Source organism: Amblyomma maculatum, chromosome 4 (genome assembly GCF_055883805.1).
Source record: "Amblyomma maculatum isolate TAMU_Amacu chromosome 4, ASM5588380v1, whole genome shotgun sequence".
Lineage (NCBI taxonomy): Eukaryota > Metazoa > Arthropoda > Arachnida > Ixodida > Ixodidae > Amblyomma > Amblyomma maculatum.
Window position 1 is genome coordinate 180882293 of NC_139347.1, and position 18048 is coordinate 180900340.

General features: G+C 42.3%; 1 protein-coding gene across 1 annotated transcript in view; it reads right to left on the minus strand.

Moving 5' to 3' along the window:
- Positions 1-12657: 12657 nt before the first annotated feature.
- The window catches only part of LOC146193766 (uncharacterized), a 57059-nt gene continuing 51668 nt past the window's right edge, over positions 12658-18048 (minus strand). The window contains exons 5-7 of the mRNA XM_084600599.1: positions 14649-14946; positions 13266-13402; positions 12658-12693 (exon numbers count right to left, since the gene is read on the minus strand). Of these exons, the coding sequence (XP_084456725.1) occupies positions 12658-12693; positions 13266-13402; positions 14649-14946 (471 nt within the window). The remainder of the gene's footprint in view (positions 12694-13265; positions 13403-14648; positions 14947-18048) is intronic.

Sequence of the window (18048 nt, forward strand, 5' to 3'; positions counted from 1 at the left end):
ACTTATTTGCTGGCTGCAATTTGAATAGCATTTGCGCCGAAAATTGAGCAGCCGTGCTTTTCAGATGTGTGTGCCACCAACGCGCGAATGAACGGTGTAGGCAGGCATTGCGCTAATTGTCTTGATTGCGCGGCGCTCCTCAACCAATCAGTAACAAGATACTACGCACCCGGCTTTGTACATATATTTCGGACAGCGCCTGTTCTGCGCTCAGAAATCCATGCTCACTCAGTTTTTATATTTTGTTAAAGCGTATACAGGGCGTCTTCTTTTTTTTTTTTGTTTTCACATGTACGAACGATGTTTTGAAAAACTGTCAATACAGTCTGTGCAAATGAATTTTACAGTGTGACGGACATTATGTGCGTGGTGCCACTTGATGATTAAGCTATAATTCAGTCATAATGAACCCCAAAGTTTTAATGGGTAAATCACTGCCTTGTCGTGGCGGAGGCACTTGCGGAACTCGATGAAGTCGTGAGCTCTGCTGTGTAGGGCAACCCAAGATAGACAAGTCAATGCAGAGAGTTTTGACAAAATGTGATTCACTGGAGAAGGTAATGGCAACCCACTCCAGTATTTCCTGCCCAAAAAAAAAACCCTATGGCCAGTCACGATACCATTAATGATATGGGGCCGGAAGATGAGCCACCCAGGCTGGAAGGCTTCCCACATGTTACTGGGGATGAACAAAGGGCGATTCCTAGTGGCTCCAGGACGAATGAAGCGGCTGGGCTAAAGCCAAAAGGACGCTCAGTTGTGGATGTGTCGGGAAGCGACCGGAAAGTCCGATGTTGCAAGGAGATATATCATATAGCAACATGCAATGTAAGATGTATGACGCAACGTAAACTGGATGTCGCCAAGGGAGAAATAGACGGATTGAACATTGATATATTGGGTATCAGCGAGCTCAAGTGGAATAGAATGGGAGAATTTAACTCCGGCGACCATTATGTCTTTTATTGTGGGCACGAATCCAAGAGAAGGAATGGGGTCGCTCTCATAGTAAACAGAAGAATGGGCAAAGCAGTGCTAGGGTACAACCCCAAAAACGACCGAATGATTTCACTTCGGATCCAAGGTCACCCATTCAACATAACAGTTCTCCAAGTCTATGCACCGACCACTACTGCTGAAGAAGCTGACGTTGAGAGATTTTATTCGGACCTACAATGCGTTTTAGACCGCACTCCGTCATCAGACGTCGTTTTTCTCATAGGAGACTGAATTCTAAGGTTGGGAGTGAAGAAATATTCAGAATTATAGGCAAGTTCGGTCTTGGCGAGCCAAATGAAGCTGGGCAGAGGCTAGTAGAGTTTTGTCAAGAAAACAACCTGACCATAGCGAATACTCATTTTCAACAGCACAAGAGGCGCCTGTACACATGGACTTCACCGTACGGTCTGTACAGGAATCAGATCGATTATATTCTTTGCCGGCAGAGATGGAGAAGCGCTATACAAGCAGTAAAAACAAGGCCTGGGGCCGATTGTGGCACCGATCATCAGCTTCTTGTTGCCAAAATTAACCTTCGATTGAGGAAAACACGGAAAACTAGATGGCCTTTCAGTTATGATCTGGATCAAATTCCATTAGAATATGCTGTGGAAGTGAGGAATCGATTTCAAGAATTAGATATAGAAGACAAAGAACCTGAAGAGATGTGGACTGATGTTCGTGATATAATACAGGAAGTTGCTACTAAGGTAGTTCCAAAGCAAAAGAAATGTAAGAAAGCAAACTGGTTATCTGAAGAGGCTTTGCAAATAGCGGAGTAAAGGAGGATGACAAAAGTTATGGAGGAAAGAGAAAGATACAAGCTTCTCAATGCGGATTTTCAGAAAATAGCAAGGCGAGATAAGAATGCCTTCCTGAACATACAGTGCCAAGCTGTTGAGGACAACAGCCAATAAAGGAGCACAAGAGCTCTGTATAAGACAATCAAAGATATCAAAGGAAGCTTCTGTGCTAAGCTGGGCGTGCTAAAGGACAAACGAGGCAAGGACCTCACTGAAGCCTCAGAGATAAAGAAGGGGTGGCAGGAATACACAGAAGAACTGTACAAGACGGACATGAATGTGCAAACCCAACATAAGACGGTTGTGATTACTGATCTCGAGCCGGGCATCCTGAAGAGTGAAGTTGAATGGGCCTTAGCCAGCATTGCTAAGAACAAAGCTAGCGGAATTGATAGCATTCCAGCTGAGTTGCTTCAAAACCTCAACCATGACGCTGTTCACATTCTGCATACATTATGTCAGAAGATTTGTACAACGCTGCAGTGGCCACAGGATTGGAGGAGGTCAGTTTACATCCCCATTCCAAAGAAAGGCAGTGGCAAAGATTGTTCCAACTACCGCATGATCGCGCTTATTTCGCATGCTAGCAAGGTGAGGTTGAAAATCCTCCAAGGTAGGCTGCAGCAGTATGTGGATCGGGAGCTTCCGGACGTGCAAGCTGGGATTCGCAAGGGCAAAGGAACTAGAGACCAAATTGCCAACCTTCGCTGGATCATGGAAAAAGCAAGAGAGTTCCAGAAACCCATCTACTTCTGCTTTATTGATTATGCGAAAGCGTTTGACTGCGTAGATCACATCAGATTGTGGCAAGCTCTCCAAGAGATGGGAGTTCCAATTCACCCCATCTGTCTCCTCAGGAACCTGGATGAAGGAGAAGAGGCCACAGTCAGAACTGGGCATGATCTTACTGATTGGTTTCCGATCGAGAAAGGAGTGAGGCAAGGCTGCATACTGTCGCCCTGCCCTTTTAACCTATATGCAGAGTGCATCATGAGGAAGGCCGGTCTGGACGAGTCTTCAGCTGGAGTGAAGATTGCTGGAAAACATATCAACAACCTTAGATATGCGGATGATACCACTTTAATGGCAGAAAGTAAAGTGGAACTCAAGAGACTTCTGTTGCGCGTACAAGAAGAGAGTTAGAAGTTTGGGCTTAAACTGAACATTAAAAAGACAAAGATCATGGCGCCTTGCCCTATCGAGTTCTGGAGTATCAATGGACAAGAAGTGGAAGCTGTGACATATTTTCTGTTCTTGGGCTCCAAGATTACCTCGGAAGGAGACTGTAGCCATGAAATTAGGAGACTCCTGCTTCTGGGAAAGAGAGCAATGGTTAACCTTGACCGCCTAGTAAAGAGCAGAGACATTAGTCTGCCAACCAAGATCCGTATAACTCGTGCTATGGTCTTTCCAGTTGTGATGTATGGATGCGAGAGTTGGACTGTGAAAAAGGCTAACCGCCGAAGAATTTACGCGTTTGAATTGTGGTGCTGGCGAAGACTCTTGAGAGTTCCTTGGACTGTCAGAAGATCAAATCAGTCGGTGTTGTCGACTATAAACCCTGACTGCTCATTGGAGGGTCAAATTCTAAAGTTAAAGCTCAGCTACTTTGGTGATATGATGAGAAGAGAGGAGTCACTGGAGAAAGATTTGATGTTGGGAAAGGTTGAGGGTCGCCGGAGAAGGGGTAGGCAGCGAACGCGATGGTTAGATGGCATCCTCGAGGCACTGCAGATGAAGTTATGTGATGTTAGGAAGATAGTGAGAGACCGGGAAGCGTGACGTGACATGGTCCATAGGGTCACGAAGAGTCGGACACGACTGAACGACAGAACTGATGCTATTGAAGAATTGAAATCCCGTCAACAGCGCAAGTGAGCCCCGTTTTTAAATTTTCTTAATCGACACCCTCTCTTGCCCCCCCCCCCCCCCACCCCTCGCTCCCCCGCTCTTGAGCACGCGGTTTAAGGAGAGGGTGTTGTCAGAAGGCGGTGACAATAGGAGAGTGCGGTGGGGGGGGGGGCGGCATGGGCCGTACCAGACCGGTTTCGCCACTGCGGACAGCTACACTTCGAAGGCGGAAGAGAATAACAAAAGAAGCAAAAAGGTGCACAAGCCATGTGTGCACGGCGTCCGTGTCACTGATGGCTGTGCGGCGACTCTATCGTCCCAGATACATCACTCGCGAAGCGCTCGATCAAGCGCGCATTTTTCGGCTAAGTGGAACAGGACATCAGGTACGACAGTTCAGCAATTATAGTTATTTGTGCCTCACCTACCTTATGCATGACGTGCAGGTCATAGCCATCGTAGAAATGTTACAATCAAAACAGCGATCCAAGTGTTCTAATTCTAAGAAATCATTTGGAAGTGGGAAACAGCAACTTTAACAGATGTGCATAGTTTTTAATGAACATATATATAAATAGATGGTTAAAAGTTACAGTAATGCAGTGTTGTGTTCTAATTATTTTCGGCTGTGGCCGCAATAAATATTACTCATATTGTTCTTAGCTTTAAGCTCTGGCATTGACAACCCCATCCAAAGAACCGACTGGCAGTGACAGGTTGTTTACAGGCAGGCCATTATGCTATTATTGCAGTCATATTTGCTCCTTTTTGTACTTCTGTTTCTTGTAAGCACAACTTAAATTTGTTCCCTATTCTAGTTAACGCTGCACCCGTTACAACACCGACTGCTCAGTTGCTTGCAGTCAAGGTAGAAAAAAGGAGGAAATGCGCATGAATTACAGGACAGCCTGTCTTTCTATTAATAGCTGCAAAGAACACACCACTGCTGCTCGGTTCCTAGGCAGGGGTTGTCAATGGGAGTACTTGAGATGCCTAGAAATTGCTGTAATATTTATAGCAACCACTACGGTGATAAAAAAAAATGTAACACGTTGCATCACTCTAACTGGTGCTTGCTCCTTTAAATGGGTAATAATTTTATTGCCTATTCTTATAGACACTGGACCTCTTACCATTGGCCTTGTTCAATAACCGCGTTTCATTGCTTCAATTTCTATCTCTCCACCACTTTCTTGTTGCTGCGAGTGTGATTATTTGATTTTATTTTCCAAATCATTTTTGTGTGTGTGTGTGTGTGTGTGTGTGTGTGAATGATTCCGCTTACACATGCATGCTTTCATTTTTCTAGATGCACATAGGGAGTGTTAATAGGTAGAAATGGAACGATTGAGTTGAATCACTGCTGCGAAAACCGACAGTCTGACATCACCAGAAGACAGAATTTGGAGCTCTAAGCCGCTAGGTCTGTTCTCCACAACGTCCCCAAAATTATAATGCTGCATTGCGATTTGCTTGTGACTGTACTTAAGTGCATATTAAAAAAATCTATCTTTAAATTTATAGTATTGTTAGTTATTGTCAGAGCTGAAAAACAAATAATATAATTGTAGGATGAGGGCTTATTAGAGAGTACTGGGACGCGATCTAGGAGCCCGTCTGGAACAGTCCACTTACGAGTAGGTCCAGAGCACACATCGATATCGATATCATTGGCGACAGCGCGCGGAAGCTTCGTTTTCATCTTATAAAGTACATCTTCCACTTTACATAATTAAGAAACTAGATTGAATACCTCTGAACCTCGCAATAAAAAAGAATTCAGGATAGAGAAAACGTTCAACCTTTACTTGATTTCTGCCATGAAATAGCAGAAATAACGAATTAAAACCATTTTAAGGTGCCATTCAGCCCTTGCTAACAAGGAGAAAAAGGCTTTGTAAGCACTGAGAAGGCTTTACATAAAGATAAAATGTAACAAAATACAGCAAATAATAAATCGATACTTTGAAGACTACTTCGTAAGGGGAAGCCATTTAAGCACATCTATAAAATACGATCGCAGATTTTGTTATTTTTTTTATTGCACTGCGGAATTCAAAATATTTAGTGCCTGATAATAACAAAGTGCTTAGCACTGTGTCCAGGGATTTCGACATAAATCGAAGTGGCGGCAGTTTCTTATATTCTAATCAGTTTTCCGTCTTCTGCCGTTTTTTTTAAACTTTTGGCCGATTTCAAAATAATATGCAGAAAAAACAGACAAATATAGAGCTTCAAGTGTTTCCAGGAATAAAGAACGGAACCAGGATAATGTAAAGAAATAGATATAATGCCAACATATTATTGAATCTTGCCAGAATGCAGGCTGAATTTGGTCATTATCAGGACAAGCACTCAGTTTTATATTTATTGTTATATTTTTAAGCAATAGAATGCAACACATTTTAGTCCGTGATATTTTCATCTACTGAGGATTCTTGAGAGAAATTTGAATGAAAATCGAACATGACCTTTTTTTTTTAAATTGCCGCAAATTAGCCCTTTATTGCCGTTTATGAATTTTTGGCGATTTCAATGCGTTGTGGAGAACACACCTACCAGTCTGAAGCTCCAAATATTATCTGAAATTAAGAACATGCGAAGGAACTGAAAAAAATTTAGTGCAACCAACGTAACGCATCATGCCAGTATGTAAGTTTAAAAATTGATACTTTTGCAGCGCGTCGCTCCTAAAGCAAAGTTTATTGACGACGTTTTACTAACTCAACTGCAAAAACAAAACGGGTTTTAATAGTATTTGTGAATATAAAGCGTGCATACATTTATTAAGTAAAAAATAGTAGACGACATAATCATCGTCTTCAAACTTGCAATTTATTGAAATGGCAAAAACACCCTTTTCTACCTCTAATGATATACGACTTTGCTTTCCTAGCAAACTACGTCGTATCTTGCGAAACTAAGGTTCATACCTTTTTGTCGAGCTATTTGCCCATCACATATAAAAATTGCATTGGAAACAAAAATGGTCATGGGACCTTGATTACGTTTCTTATCTGAGCACCCCCTATATATAGGCGTATTCCGCGCAATCTTGATACCGTAACTGTTAGCAGTCCATTTGCGCACCGTAATTGTGCTGCTCTCAACATTATTTTGAGAGGACGAAACTACCTGCCGCCATGATGGGTGGCACCCTTACAGAGTAAAGGTGATATGCTGGCAATGCTTGTTTCGCGTCAGCCGTTTGGCGCACTGGATATAAACGAGTGGAATATTATTTGTCAGTTGTAACAAATAAAAACCAAATACAAACATGTTGAACGGTTGTGCTGGCACGGGCGAAGGAATCATCGCCAACTTTTAGCTGTACCGCTGCACTGGGCTGTCGAGCCAAGTTAAGGCCGCATTTACATTATCCGGCCATCTGATTTTTCTATTTTCGGGGTTTCCTAATCTATCAGGGAAAAACTTGCAGACGTGAGAATTCTTTGTCTCAAATAATGAAGCTTGGTTTGTGCGGGTGCTCTTCAATATAGCAAATACAATTTATTGTGTAAGTCAATAATCAGTCATTTAGGTAGATAATGTCAATTAAAAATTGCAAACAACGTCATTTCTTGGGCGCTCAAGGTAGCGGCCAACAAATATGTAACTGGATTCCTTCGCCTGCCTCTGAAATGTCTTTTTTATCCCTTGGATTAAATTTATTTAGCTGGGACAGGCAGTATTTATTTATTTATTTTGATACACTGTCAACCCCAATGGGGTTTTTACGGAAGTGGACATGAACTGCATGACATGGACATAATTGCTGATGCGGCAGATTCAATATGAAAAACCTTCATAGAATAGCACAAAAAACACCAAAAAACAGTTATACAATGAAAAGCATATATCACCGGCGCTTTGACACAAATTCAGACAGCTTCATGACAACAAAGAAAGTAGGCTCGGCAAGTTCTAAGAATTTTTGAACTGTAGGTTGCCTTACAACTGAGGTGTCAAGGGCATTCCAATCGCGCACTGTTCGCGGAAAAAAAAGAAAAGTAAAAAGTGTTGTTGCTACAGAAAAATTCTTCAGGAAAGGGGGGATGTTTATGGCGTGTTATTCTGGACTGACATTTTTTTTCACGAAGTCTTCAGGGTTAATCTTGTATGAATTGTGTAGCAGTAGGTATAAGAATTTCAGGCGATGCAGTCTTGACCGGCTAGATAAAGTGTGAAGCCCCGCACGATGTAAAAGTTCAGTCGGTGAATCTGTCCTTCTGTAACAGTTATAGATGAATCGCACAGCTTTTCGCTGCACACTTTCGAGTATGTTTTTGCAGCCTGTTATGTAGGGAAACCATACGATATTGCCGTATTCTAACATTGGGCGGAGAAGCGTAGTGTATGCCTGGAGCTTTATTCCGGAAGGCGAATTACTTAAGCAGCCTGTTATGTAGAGAAACCATACGATATTGCCGTATTCTAGCATTGAGCGGAGAAGCGTAGTGTATGCCTGGAGCTTTATTCCGGAAGGCGAATTATTTAAGGCACGTTTAAGGAAAAAGAGCTTGTTCATGGCTTTTTTTGCTATATGCTGCACGTGCATTGTCCAGTTTAAGTCCGATGTGATAAGAATGCCAAGATATCGGTATTCTATTACAGCTCGTAGTGCAGTAGTGTCAGAGCCATAGGTGAACTTAAGTGGGAATTTTTTCATTGTGACGGACATAGAAACTGTCTTTTCTTTGTTAATTACCATGTTTCAGTCTTCACATCATTGAAAGACATTGTTTAATGCCCTGTTTAGTTTGACCTGGTCCGACGGGTGTCTAACTTCATGGTAGAGAACACAGTCGTCTGCAAATAGTCTCATTTTTAAATCAGTTTGGTTTGTTATGTCGTTAATAAATAGCAAAAATATTAGAGGTGCCAGCACAGATCCTTGGGGGACTCCGGATACCACTGGAATGATGTCAGAGATATGTCCGTCATGATGAACGAATTGGTAACGGTCCGTTAAATAATTGCCAATCAATTTGGTCATGTGACCATCACCAAATAAATGCTCGAGTTTATAGATCCATTTCCTGTGTGATACCCGGTCGAACGCCATGTATGTGTAAAATTGTGTATCCCATATTTCAGTTGACTTCAGATATCATCCGATGACAACAACACCGAAATCCACCGCTGATCCCTTGTGAAGGTCCTTATGATAAGTGCCTAAGTGACAGCCCTTGATCACTTTATCAGGCTAGAAAATTATTTTTATGAGTACGGAATGAAGGCTGATTTTTTTCTTTCGTATGTGTTCTAGGATGCCTGAAAAGCGACGTGTACCTGAGTGACGTCCTGTCCGGGAAGGCCGCTGCAGTATAGTCAATCGATGGCTCGCAACAGTGAAGTAATGGAACGGCGGGCACAAGGAACAGGAAACGCGACCTCTCCAACACAGCCTATAAGCTGAAAGCTGGAATAAATTGCAGCGAAGCCTTACAAACCTAATAAGGTGTAGAAAATTGCCACTTGATTATTAAAAGGGTTTTGAGCCAATTTCGATTATTTAAGAAAAAATAATAAAAAATGCCTTTTAAATCTACCCTTTTCGATGATCAGGCTTTTTTAAACTACATATGTATAGGTTGCTTTTCACCTGCCTGGAGAACGTCATCATTGCTGATGAGCCCGCTGTGAGAAAAAGATGCGCATCTAAAAATGCTGCCGCAGCAGTAATTTCCATACACAATCAAACTGAAGACGTTTTAATGGGTAAACCATAAGCCACAAATGAGTAGACCACTGATTAGAGATGGGTGAAAGACCTGGCAGCGAGTACCGCAGGAGTGGTTGGGCCATGTAAGGGTAAGCCATGGTCCGTGCATGACCCTAGCGCGGCAGTAGGCTGGCCAAGTCGGTCATACTCGTCGGTCCGAGGTCGATTGCCGACGATCGGCCGTTCTTCGGTCATTGTCAATACCAGATATCGGGCCGAGGTCAGTGGACAAGGTCGGCCCGATGAGTTTTAGTCGGCTATATTTACAAGGGCCGAGCGCGGGCCGACCATAGGCTTGCCACTTGAGGTTCTCGGTAAGCCCACCAGTACTCTACCATGGGCTGTTTAAGATAAAAACATGGCTTTTTCGGCAAAACATTAGCACGTGTGACAAATAGTGAGTTCCTCCAATAAATTTTAATGGTTCAATTTTAAAGATAACAAAGCCACCTGTTATAAAATAATGATTGGCAACCGACTTTCTATGAAAGTAGGTCCGGCATAGCAATGTCTATCACTAGAATAAAATAAGCGCAGTGGTTAGAGATTTGCAATGATTCACAAGCTGTAAATTAGCACTTCAGCACTAATTCCACAGCAAGAATTCAATGGTGCCCTTGAGTGGCTCACAAGCCACGTGATTTCCTCTAATGGCCCCGAAAGCCCTGCCCGCACTGCGTTGATTCTCGAAGCTGAAAGATACGTCCGAGGTTTGAGGCACACGGTAATGAAGCAGGAAGTTTATAGGCGTCCGTCGCTTTACGTACCAATTTCCCAAACTTATTGTATGGCGCCCAGTGCAATAGCTTTATCGAGTTCCTAAAGTCAAACGCTGTGAGTAATGGCAATACACAAAAATTACTTATTGCATCAAAGCGCCGTTCTGTAGTGCATAAAACAAACTGCAACTATTTAGTTAACCAATTGGCAGGTTACCACGATTTACTTGCATTGTCACGGTCGCAAGCGCGGTTGTTATCTAAAACCTAACATAATTAAAAATTCAAACAGAGTTTATTTAAAATTTTGTTGTAGGTTTTCTGAGCCAAGATGCTGGGCTACTGATGCTGGTGACAAGACCCATGTTTGGTCAAGGCAAGGTTTCGATGGAGGCGAAACGTAAGATGCCTGTGCTATGGGATAGAAGATAACGCATGTTAAACAACCCCATGTTTTAGAAATATTATGGAGTTCTCCAATACGGCAATCCTCAAAGCCTTAGTCGTTTTTGGGTGTTATACTCCATTTAAGCGCCAAATCATGCCAACACAAACCATTCATTTGAAATGATAGATTTAAAAAATGGCTTCATTCGTCTGTCAGGTATTGATCAATACACTAATTTCTGTAAAAAAAACCTATCTCTTTTATTCTAACAACAAAACATGTCAGTTGTGTATCTTAAAGAAGGTTGATCGAATGTTTTCTTGAAATATTTTTCGGCGTCGCTCATGTTGAACCCCCTTATAATGGTGGTGGTTCTCGTCACCTCTGTAAGCATATAATCTAGCCACCCGTGCACGAGTTGCCCGCGGGTATGAGTGCCTGTAAGCTCTACAGAAACGCGGTGCTCCAGAGTTTTGGTGACGCTTTCTGGTTTCACTGCAGCCAGCACAGCGATCCAGTCACCCAGATTGAACCCAGTTTTCTTCTCCATACAACAGTTCACTGTCAGCGAGGTAATGTCACCAAGGAACTTTCGGAGAGGGCTTCCTCTAGTGTTGTTTGTTATGCTCTCGTATAACCCCTGCAAATACAAAAAGCAACAGTTTACATCCTAGCCAGGTATTGTCCTAACACATAAACCAGTAATAGAGCACTACCATGCTCCTTATAATGAGGATTAGGAAAGATATCGAAGTCTTAATGCAAATATTTGCTTGACGTTAACTGGATACGCGTGGTATAGCTGAACACGTATGCTATGTCTTCGAGAATTGTATCACACTAATGAGGTGATGGTCTAGCGTAACTATGCGTGTTTGTGCAGGTTCTTGTATTTTGTCAGCGGCAACATGGCCTTATCATGATATGGTTACCCACTCCTGATACTAAGCATAAATAAATATAAAATAAATATATATCAAAACTCCAAGGATCTGCAGAAACAAGATATAGTTACGTAGTGGTGACAAGGCCGTATGCACCAAACGACGACACAGGCGTGATGGTACTGAAATTAACTCTTTATTGGGCTGACTTAAGCCTGCAAAATAACTAAGAAACGTGGCGGCGGCGATAGCAAACAAACGTTCTCGTCAATCGTCGAACTAAGAATTCCCGATTCACTTGTCAGCACTGAATTTAAAGGTGCGAGGAAAGAAGTAGATAAAGCCGCAAACGGCACTAGCATGACCTGCAACATTGTAGAAACACACGCGAGCGGCTGGAATCTTCGAGATTCGTCCCGACGCAACGTTCGTGACAAAAAAAACAACAACAAAAAAAATGATGACGCGACGTAACGCGACAACGAACATGAACAAGCACGGGATAGAGAATTGATAAGTGCGCCAGAATCACAATGATAAGACCGCATGCCAGCGGCTGTCGAACAAGAACAAATAAAAATTTAAACAGTTCGCGGCAACTTGGTCGCAATATTATGCAATTTTTGTAGCTCTTTTAACCGAACACGGCTGCATATGGCCGGCAGTGCAACGACGAAGGCGCGGATTTTTAAAGCGGATTTGCTGGCCTTGTCAAGCCAATTTCACGGGAGCCACAATTTGACCTCAGGGGTCGAGCGAGGAGCCGGAGCCGCGCGTCTTTTTCATGTGCGGTGCACGGAGTCAGCAACGCTCGCTTCTTCTGCTTTGCTCACCTTCTGCATCACACACCTGACAAACTTTCTTCTTACCGGTACATATCACAACGTTGCCTGATACAACGCCACACAGCATTCAAGCCCCTTTTCGTACATTGCCACCACTGTCCATCTGGATTCATCTGCCTTTAAAATGCCCTCAACACCTTCGTGTCGTCTACACACGGCCGCGGAGTCCTTGATGTACAGAGAGTGCCATGGAGAGGTCGGTAATTGGAACCAGTGATTCAGGTGCGTTTACTTGACATGCGCAGGGAGCCATGAAGGAATTAAACAAGAGAAAACCGTGTCTAACCATGCGCTGCCTTGAGTTCCTGCTGTGAACTCAGTTATGTATATGAGTCTAACCTGGATCAGCAGCACAGTATAAGCAAAGAATAACAAAGCTTTTGCTTGCATAACCGGGCTTAGACCAGCTAAGCCGCAGCCATTTTTTTATAACTAATCCCGGATCAAAAGACTACATAGTAGATGAAGTAACAAACATGCTATAAGGGTTAATAAAAAGTTTGTGATCAGAGGCTAGTTGGTAAGGCATTCTGAAGACATAAAACTACGCAGGATACAGGACACAGAAAAGATGCAGACAGGACGAGCGTCGCCAGTGAAGATCATAGCATTTGGCGTACTAAAGATTCAATAGAAAATATAAGCCTGACTTCTGTTTCTCGCTAACTGTGCGCCTACAAAATGGTTTCTGAGAATTTTGCAAAAGAGTCTTAGTTAAGCGAATCTGGTGCATGAATTGTTTTCAGCAACCTGCGTATAAATAAAAAATATATATAGACAAACAGATGGTGTCCCAGAAAAGTACTTTCTTCGACATTTCCAAACATTCAATGCAGCAAATGCTTCAAAACGCTTTGAAAATACCTATATAGCAAGTAGTATATTTTTGTCTAATTCGACTCCTATAATCACGAAGATGGCCAAATCTCGTTCCGCAATCGTTATGACCTCCCATGCGTTCTTGTATTCCAAGAAGCACGCAACTAATTCAAAACATGTTATCTTTGTCTGCATGGTATGTGAGAAACAGGAGAAATGTGCACGTACGTACCCATGGTATTGTCGATTCCAGAACTGTCTCCCATGGAATAATGTGCACTGGACACAGCGCTCTTTGCAGCACCACTAGCGCCGCTTCAGGGTCGGTGAGAAAGTTGAAATCTGAGCCCGGCAAGATGTTGCCCCTACCTGTGGAGGTAGTAAGAGCAGTGGTTTGACATTAGAGAAGTTGCTCACGAATGCGTTGGGTTTTTGCGCTTTACTAGAACGATTTTCTGGAATCAGTCTGTTTGATGAGCAGCAAATGCGCACTACTACGCCGAAAGGTAGATTTGTCGGCGGAAAACTTTCAAAATGCAAACATTGTTCTCTTCCGAAAGTCCATGCAGCTTGAAAAAGACTAATGCTCCTTCGGGCATGAGGCTAATGAAAAGTGCGATTGAAAGGTTAGCCAGACGTCCGATGGAGAATTATTTTGTTGATTTCAGCTGTGATGTGCATTCATCATCTTTCTTTTATCTTGCACTAGTGGCATTCTCTATTGTAGTTTACTATCAGGCACGTGAAAAATAATAGTCTTTCTTCTTTGGCAATATATCAAAATCAGTTTTTAAATTTTGCTACTCTATTTAGAGGCGTGATTTCTCTTCGCGGATTATTGTAAAAACATATCATGCAAAAGCTAATGAGAGTTTGATCGCAAAGAATACCAACCTGTCTATTGCAAATAATTGAAGAGATGAAGAATCGCACAAAACGCGGCTTTATTACCTAAAGGGGTTTTACCTTAAATGTATGTTCGAGTATCCTTCATTGCCTCAGGAAAGAGTCTTGGATGTTATTTAATAATATTCTGTCTGTTATTTCTGCAATAGAAGCATTAGTCCTATATTTCATCAGTGTGCTTTCTATGTGAACTGTTTTGAAAATGTATCGCTATCGATCCAAGCATTTCAGTGAGCGACATTTCTGCTCACACTCTTTCTAAATAGGACTTTCAGATTATCGCCATCAGCAAGTGAGCCCGAATTTCCGTGTCGTGTCTGAGAAGAGAGAGTGGGAAATTTAATTCAACCGTGCCTAGAATAATATCTTCAGATAATAAGCTTCACCATGACATTTGCAGCACTTTTGTGGACAATTATAGAGCAACAGGGACTGACCGTACCTACATTTTTTGTGTTCTTCCGGTTTATAAGGAGACATATGATGATGTTACACTCTAACAGCTCTCACTATTACTGAAATGTCATGAACAGCAACACGAGATTTTAGGTATTCGAATAAAGGGATGCCATTAACTTTCTGTGAAATCAAAGTGAAAAAACTAGCACGGCTGGCAACATTATTAATGCACCACGTAAACATCTTGACGCGCGCTATGAAAAGCAATGGGTTAACTATTCTGGGTCGAAGCTGATGAATCAGGACGTACCGTGAATTGTTCCACCTAGGATGTAAATAGCACTGACATTCTCAGTTAGCCGTGGCTCCACCAAAAGTGCTATAGCCATGTTTGTCAGCGGCCCGAGAAGGACCAAAGTCAGGTTGTTCGGGTTGCTTTGAATCATTTCTATCATTTTAATGTATCCGTACTTGTCTTTGTCTGGGGCTGCATTATCACCCATCGGATACAGTCTGCTCGCATTCCCGAAGTTGTCGGGGCCAAAATATGTCTCTTCATAGTCCCATTGTCCATCGATGGGGCGATCAGCCCCTTTGTAGACAGGAATCTGCAAGGCGGGAAAATAGAAATGAGAGGAACTTCGTTAAGACGAAGTGTCAGAAAAGCTTGGGTTTTTTACTGTTTTCAGTTTGAGGGAGCTGTGAATAAGAATTGCTCCACGGATTGTCGTGGCCACTTTCCTCATATAACTGACATAGTCTCAGGCTCCCAGCTAGCAGAGAATAATCAGCCTACATGCGTATCGCATGAACACAAACGCTGCGGTTCCAGCGTTACTTCCATTATGCATCTCAGTGTAGAAAGACTGTGTCTCTATCGTGCACGTGAGCGTCTAGATGTACGTCCACTGACGGAAATCAAAATTCTAGGTCAGTGGCCGCAGCCATGGTCGGCGGTGAAGACTTCCTAGGCACTGTCCCGCTTAATGAAAACAACGGGCCTGATCGATAAGCTGTGATTTTGCAGTGATCTGACGTGATATCGCTGTGACGTGATGTGACGTTATATGGCTGTGATGCGACTATACTGGCCTCACCCATCCCTCTCTCACCCATCACTTTTATATCCAATCATCCCCTTCCCCCAGTGCAGGGTAGCAAGCCGGTTTCTTCTTCCAGTTAACCTTCCTGCCTTTTCTCCTCCCCCTCCCCCTCCTCCTCCGTAAGCAGGTGCAAGCAGCCTTAGAGACATCAGCAAGGGAGCAGCTGCTCTTTAAGAAATTACACTTATAGCTATGAGACGCGAACACAGCCCAGAATCAATGCTTTTAGAAATAAAGAGATCAAGGTGTAGAGTAAACGTTCTGGTTGTTTCTTTCTCCCGAGAAAGAGCGAGAAATGAAATCATATCGCATTTTGCATACAGCCTACATGCACTAGCTCCTTGGCGTTCCAGCTTACACTGAGTAAGCAGTAAGGCGGAGGCGTTGCCTGTTAGATTGTAAACTGTGGCATTGATCTTCTCAGCTGAAGCCCTGCGCTCTTTCGCACGTGACAAACATGACGACTTGGCAATAAAGTAACAATTAGCCTGGACACATAAGAAATTAGAAATACGAATTAAACACAATTTTTGTTTTATAACTTCACGTATATCTCATTACAGCTCATAAGCATAGTGAGGACGGAAAGCGTGTTAAGTGAAGTAAACAGTAATAATTTGGGTGACTTTCTTAATTGATTGAAGGGTTCAATATTTTTGTAACATGTGCTCTGAGGCCAAGAATAATTAGCGCGAAGAAGCTAAAACCTCAACGAAACATAGAATTCCGACCTACGGCAAGAATTCCTAGGCTCGTGGCTTTAAGCAAGAAAATAAGGTGGATATTTAGCACTAGAGAAAACAACTACAGCACAGAAATACATAGACTAGGACGATTCTGAACAAAAGCACTAATATCTCCACAGAATCGACAGCGCGAAACCAGACATAGCCACAATAATTTCTTGGTCGCAATTTTTGCGCGCATGGAAGCATTCAAATAAAGTTTTTTTTTTTCCAAGAACCATTGCAGATTGGAATTTCTTGTCGGTAAAAATAACGGAATCAAATAATTTCGCGAAGGAACTCGAAGATTATCTCATGTAATTTTTCTCATTTGTATTTTTTATTTGTACGATTCACCATGGCTTTCTCCAAGATTTTTGTGTGTTTCTGCGTGTTTTATGGTTTTGAGCAATGTGTATGATGTATCAAGCTGGCAGCTAGTTTCCTTGCACCACTCCTGCAGGGGCCGTAATGGTTTGCAGTATTTGTCAATAAATAAATAAATACAAATTCAGCGTATGTGACATCAAAACCCGAGCCATCGAGTGGGCCTGTGTCCTTCGGAATCTTCAGACTAGCAGATGCACCTGCTGACCACCTTTCATACCCCGCCTGCCCGCTTACCTTTTATTTTCCCAATACATTTGTACAAGTTGAGTTCTTTTTCCGTAACTGTATCTAATGAAAATCGGTTGGGCGTTTGCATTCCATTGCATGCATTTATCGCAGTTCTTGCAGTGCAAAGCAAGGTAGGCGCCAGACTTCCCCAACAATGTGCGGAGTGCTGCCTTGTCAAACAGCTGACACATCTTCCTTCCTGCACTATGCAATCCTCTCCACAGGACCGAGGAATCCGATAAATGATTGAGTTATTGCACCCGGTGCGCTTCGTTTCGCATAAAATTTTCCCTTATTGCTTCTTGCTCTCCTCTATACTCACTGATGCGCACATGCTTCTTCGGCGTCATTATTCTCTGCTGCTTTTTGTATCGGGTCTAGGCAATTAACTCTTATGCAAAATACTGAGAACGTAGCGGTCTCCTAAGCTGCACATTTCAGCAGGGATTTAGGGAAGGGCTTTTTATTGTAACACAAATAATTGAATTTTTGCACGACTTCCTCTGCACTCAGGTAGATGCTATATTTGGAGATAGCTCTAAAATTTTTGACGCTGCTACATTCTAATATCCTACTCAAAATAAATGCATTTATGAAATTCTTTGCTTGGTTAGACGGACTGCTCGTTTATTTTCTGTGTTCGTTCTTTATAATTTACTAAACTCTGTACCCCCGATGTATTATCTGGAGTTCGTCAACATTGAGTGCTTGAAACTTGCTATTCCTAAAATCCTTATTCCCTTACCACTACTCACAAGCATATATAAAAATATGCTTGTATACAGTACTATTTATATATCACTCAAAAATAGACCCAAAAATCAATTGCGAATAAACGCCTCATTTACTCATTCTTGCGCTTGGTGCAATGACTCACCAGTAAAAATAAATTTTCCTAAAAGTGCAGTGATGTATTTTATTAACAGCACGTCCCCTTCACTTTTTAACTATGATTTCAACGATGCACACCTTTACCCAGGGCTATTGCCAAGTATCTCGCTTTTATATTTCCACTTACATATCCCGGCCAAAATATATTAATTTCATTTTTACTAGAGCTTTAAAACGTTTCCGTGTTTAAGGAGAACTTTATAAAGGCTCCATAAGATAATGATGTGCACCTTATTGATACACGTCAACGTGGCGGCGTAATGTAAACGAGCTGGAAATCCACAGATTCATCCATACCACTGTAGGCTGCTTCTGCACACATGTTTTTAACTTTATGCAGACAATATTGAAATATGCTTATATCATCAGCAAA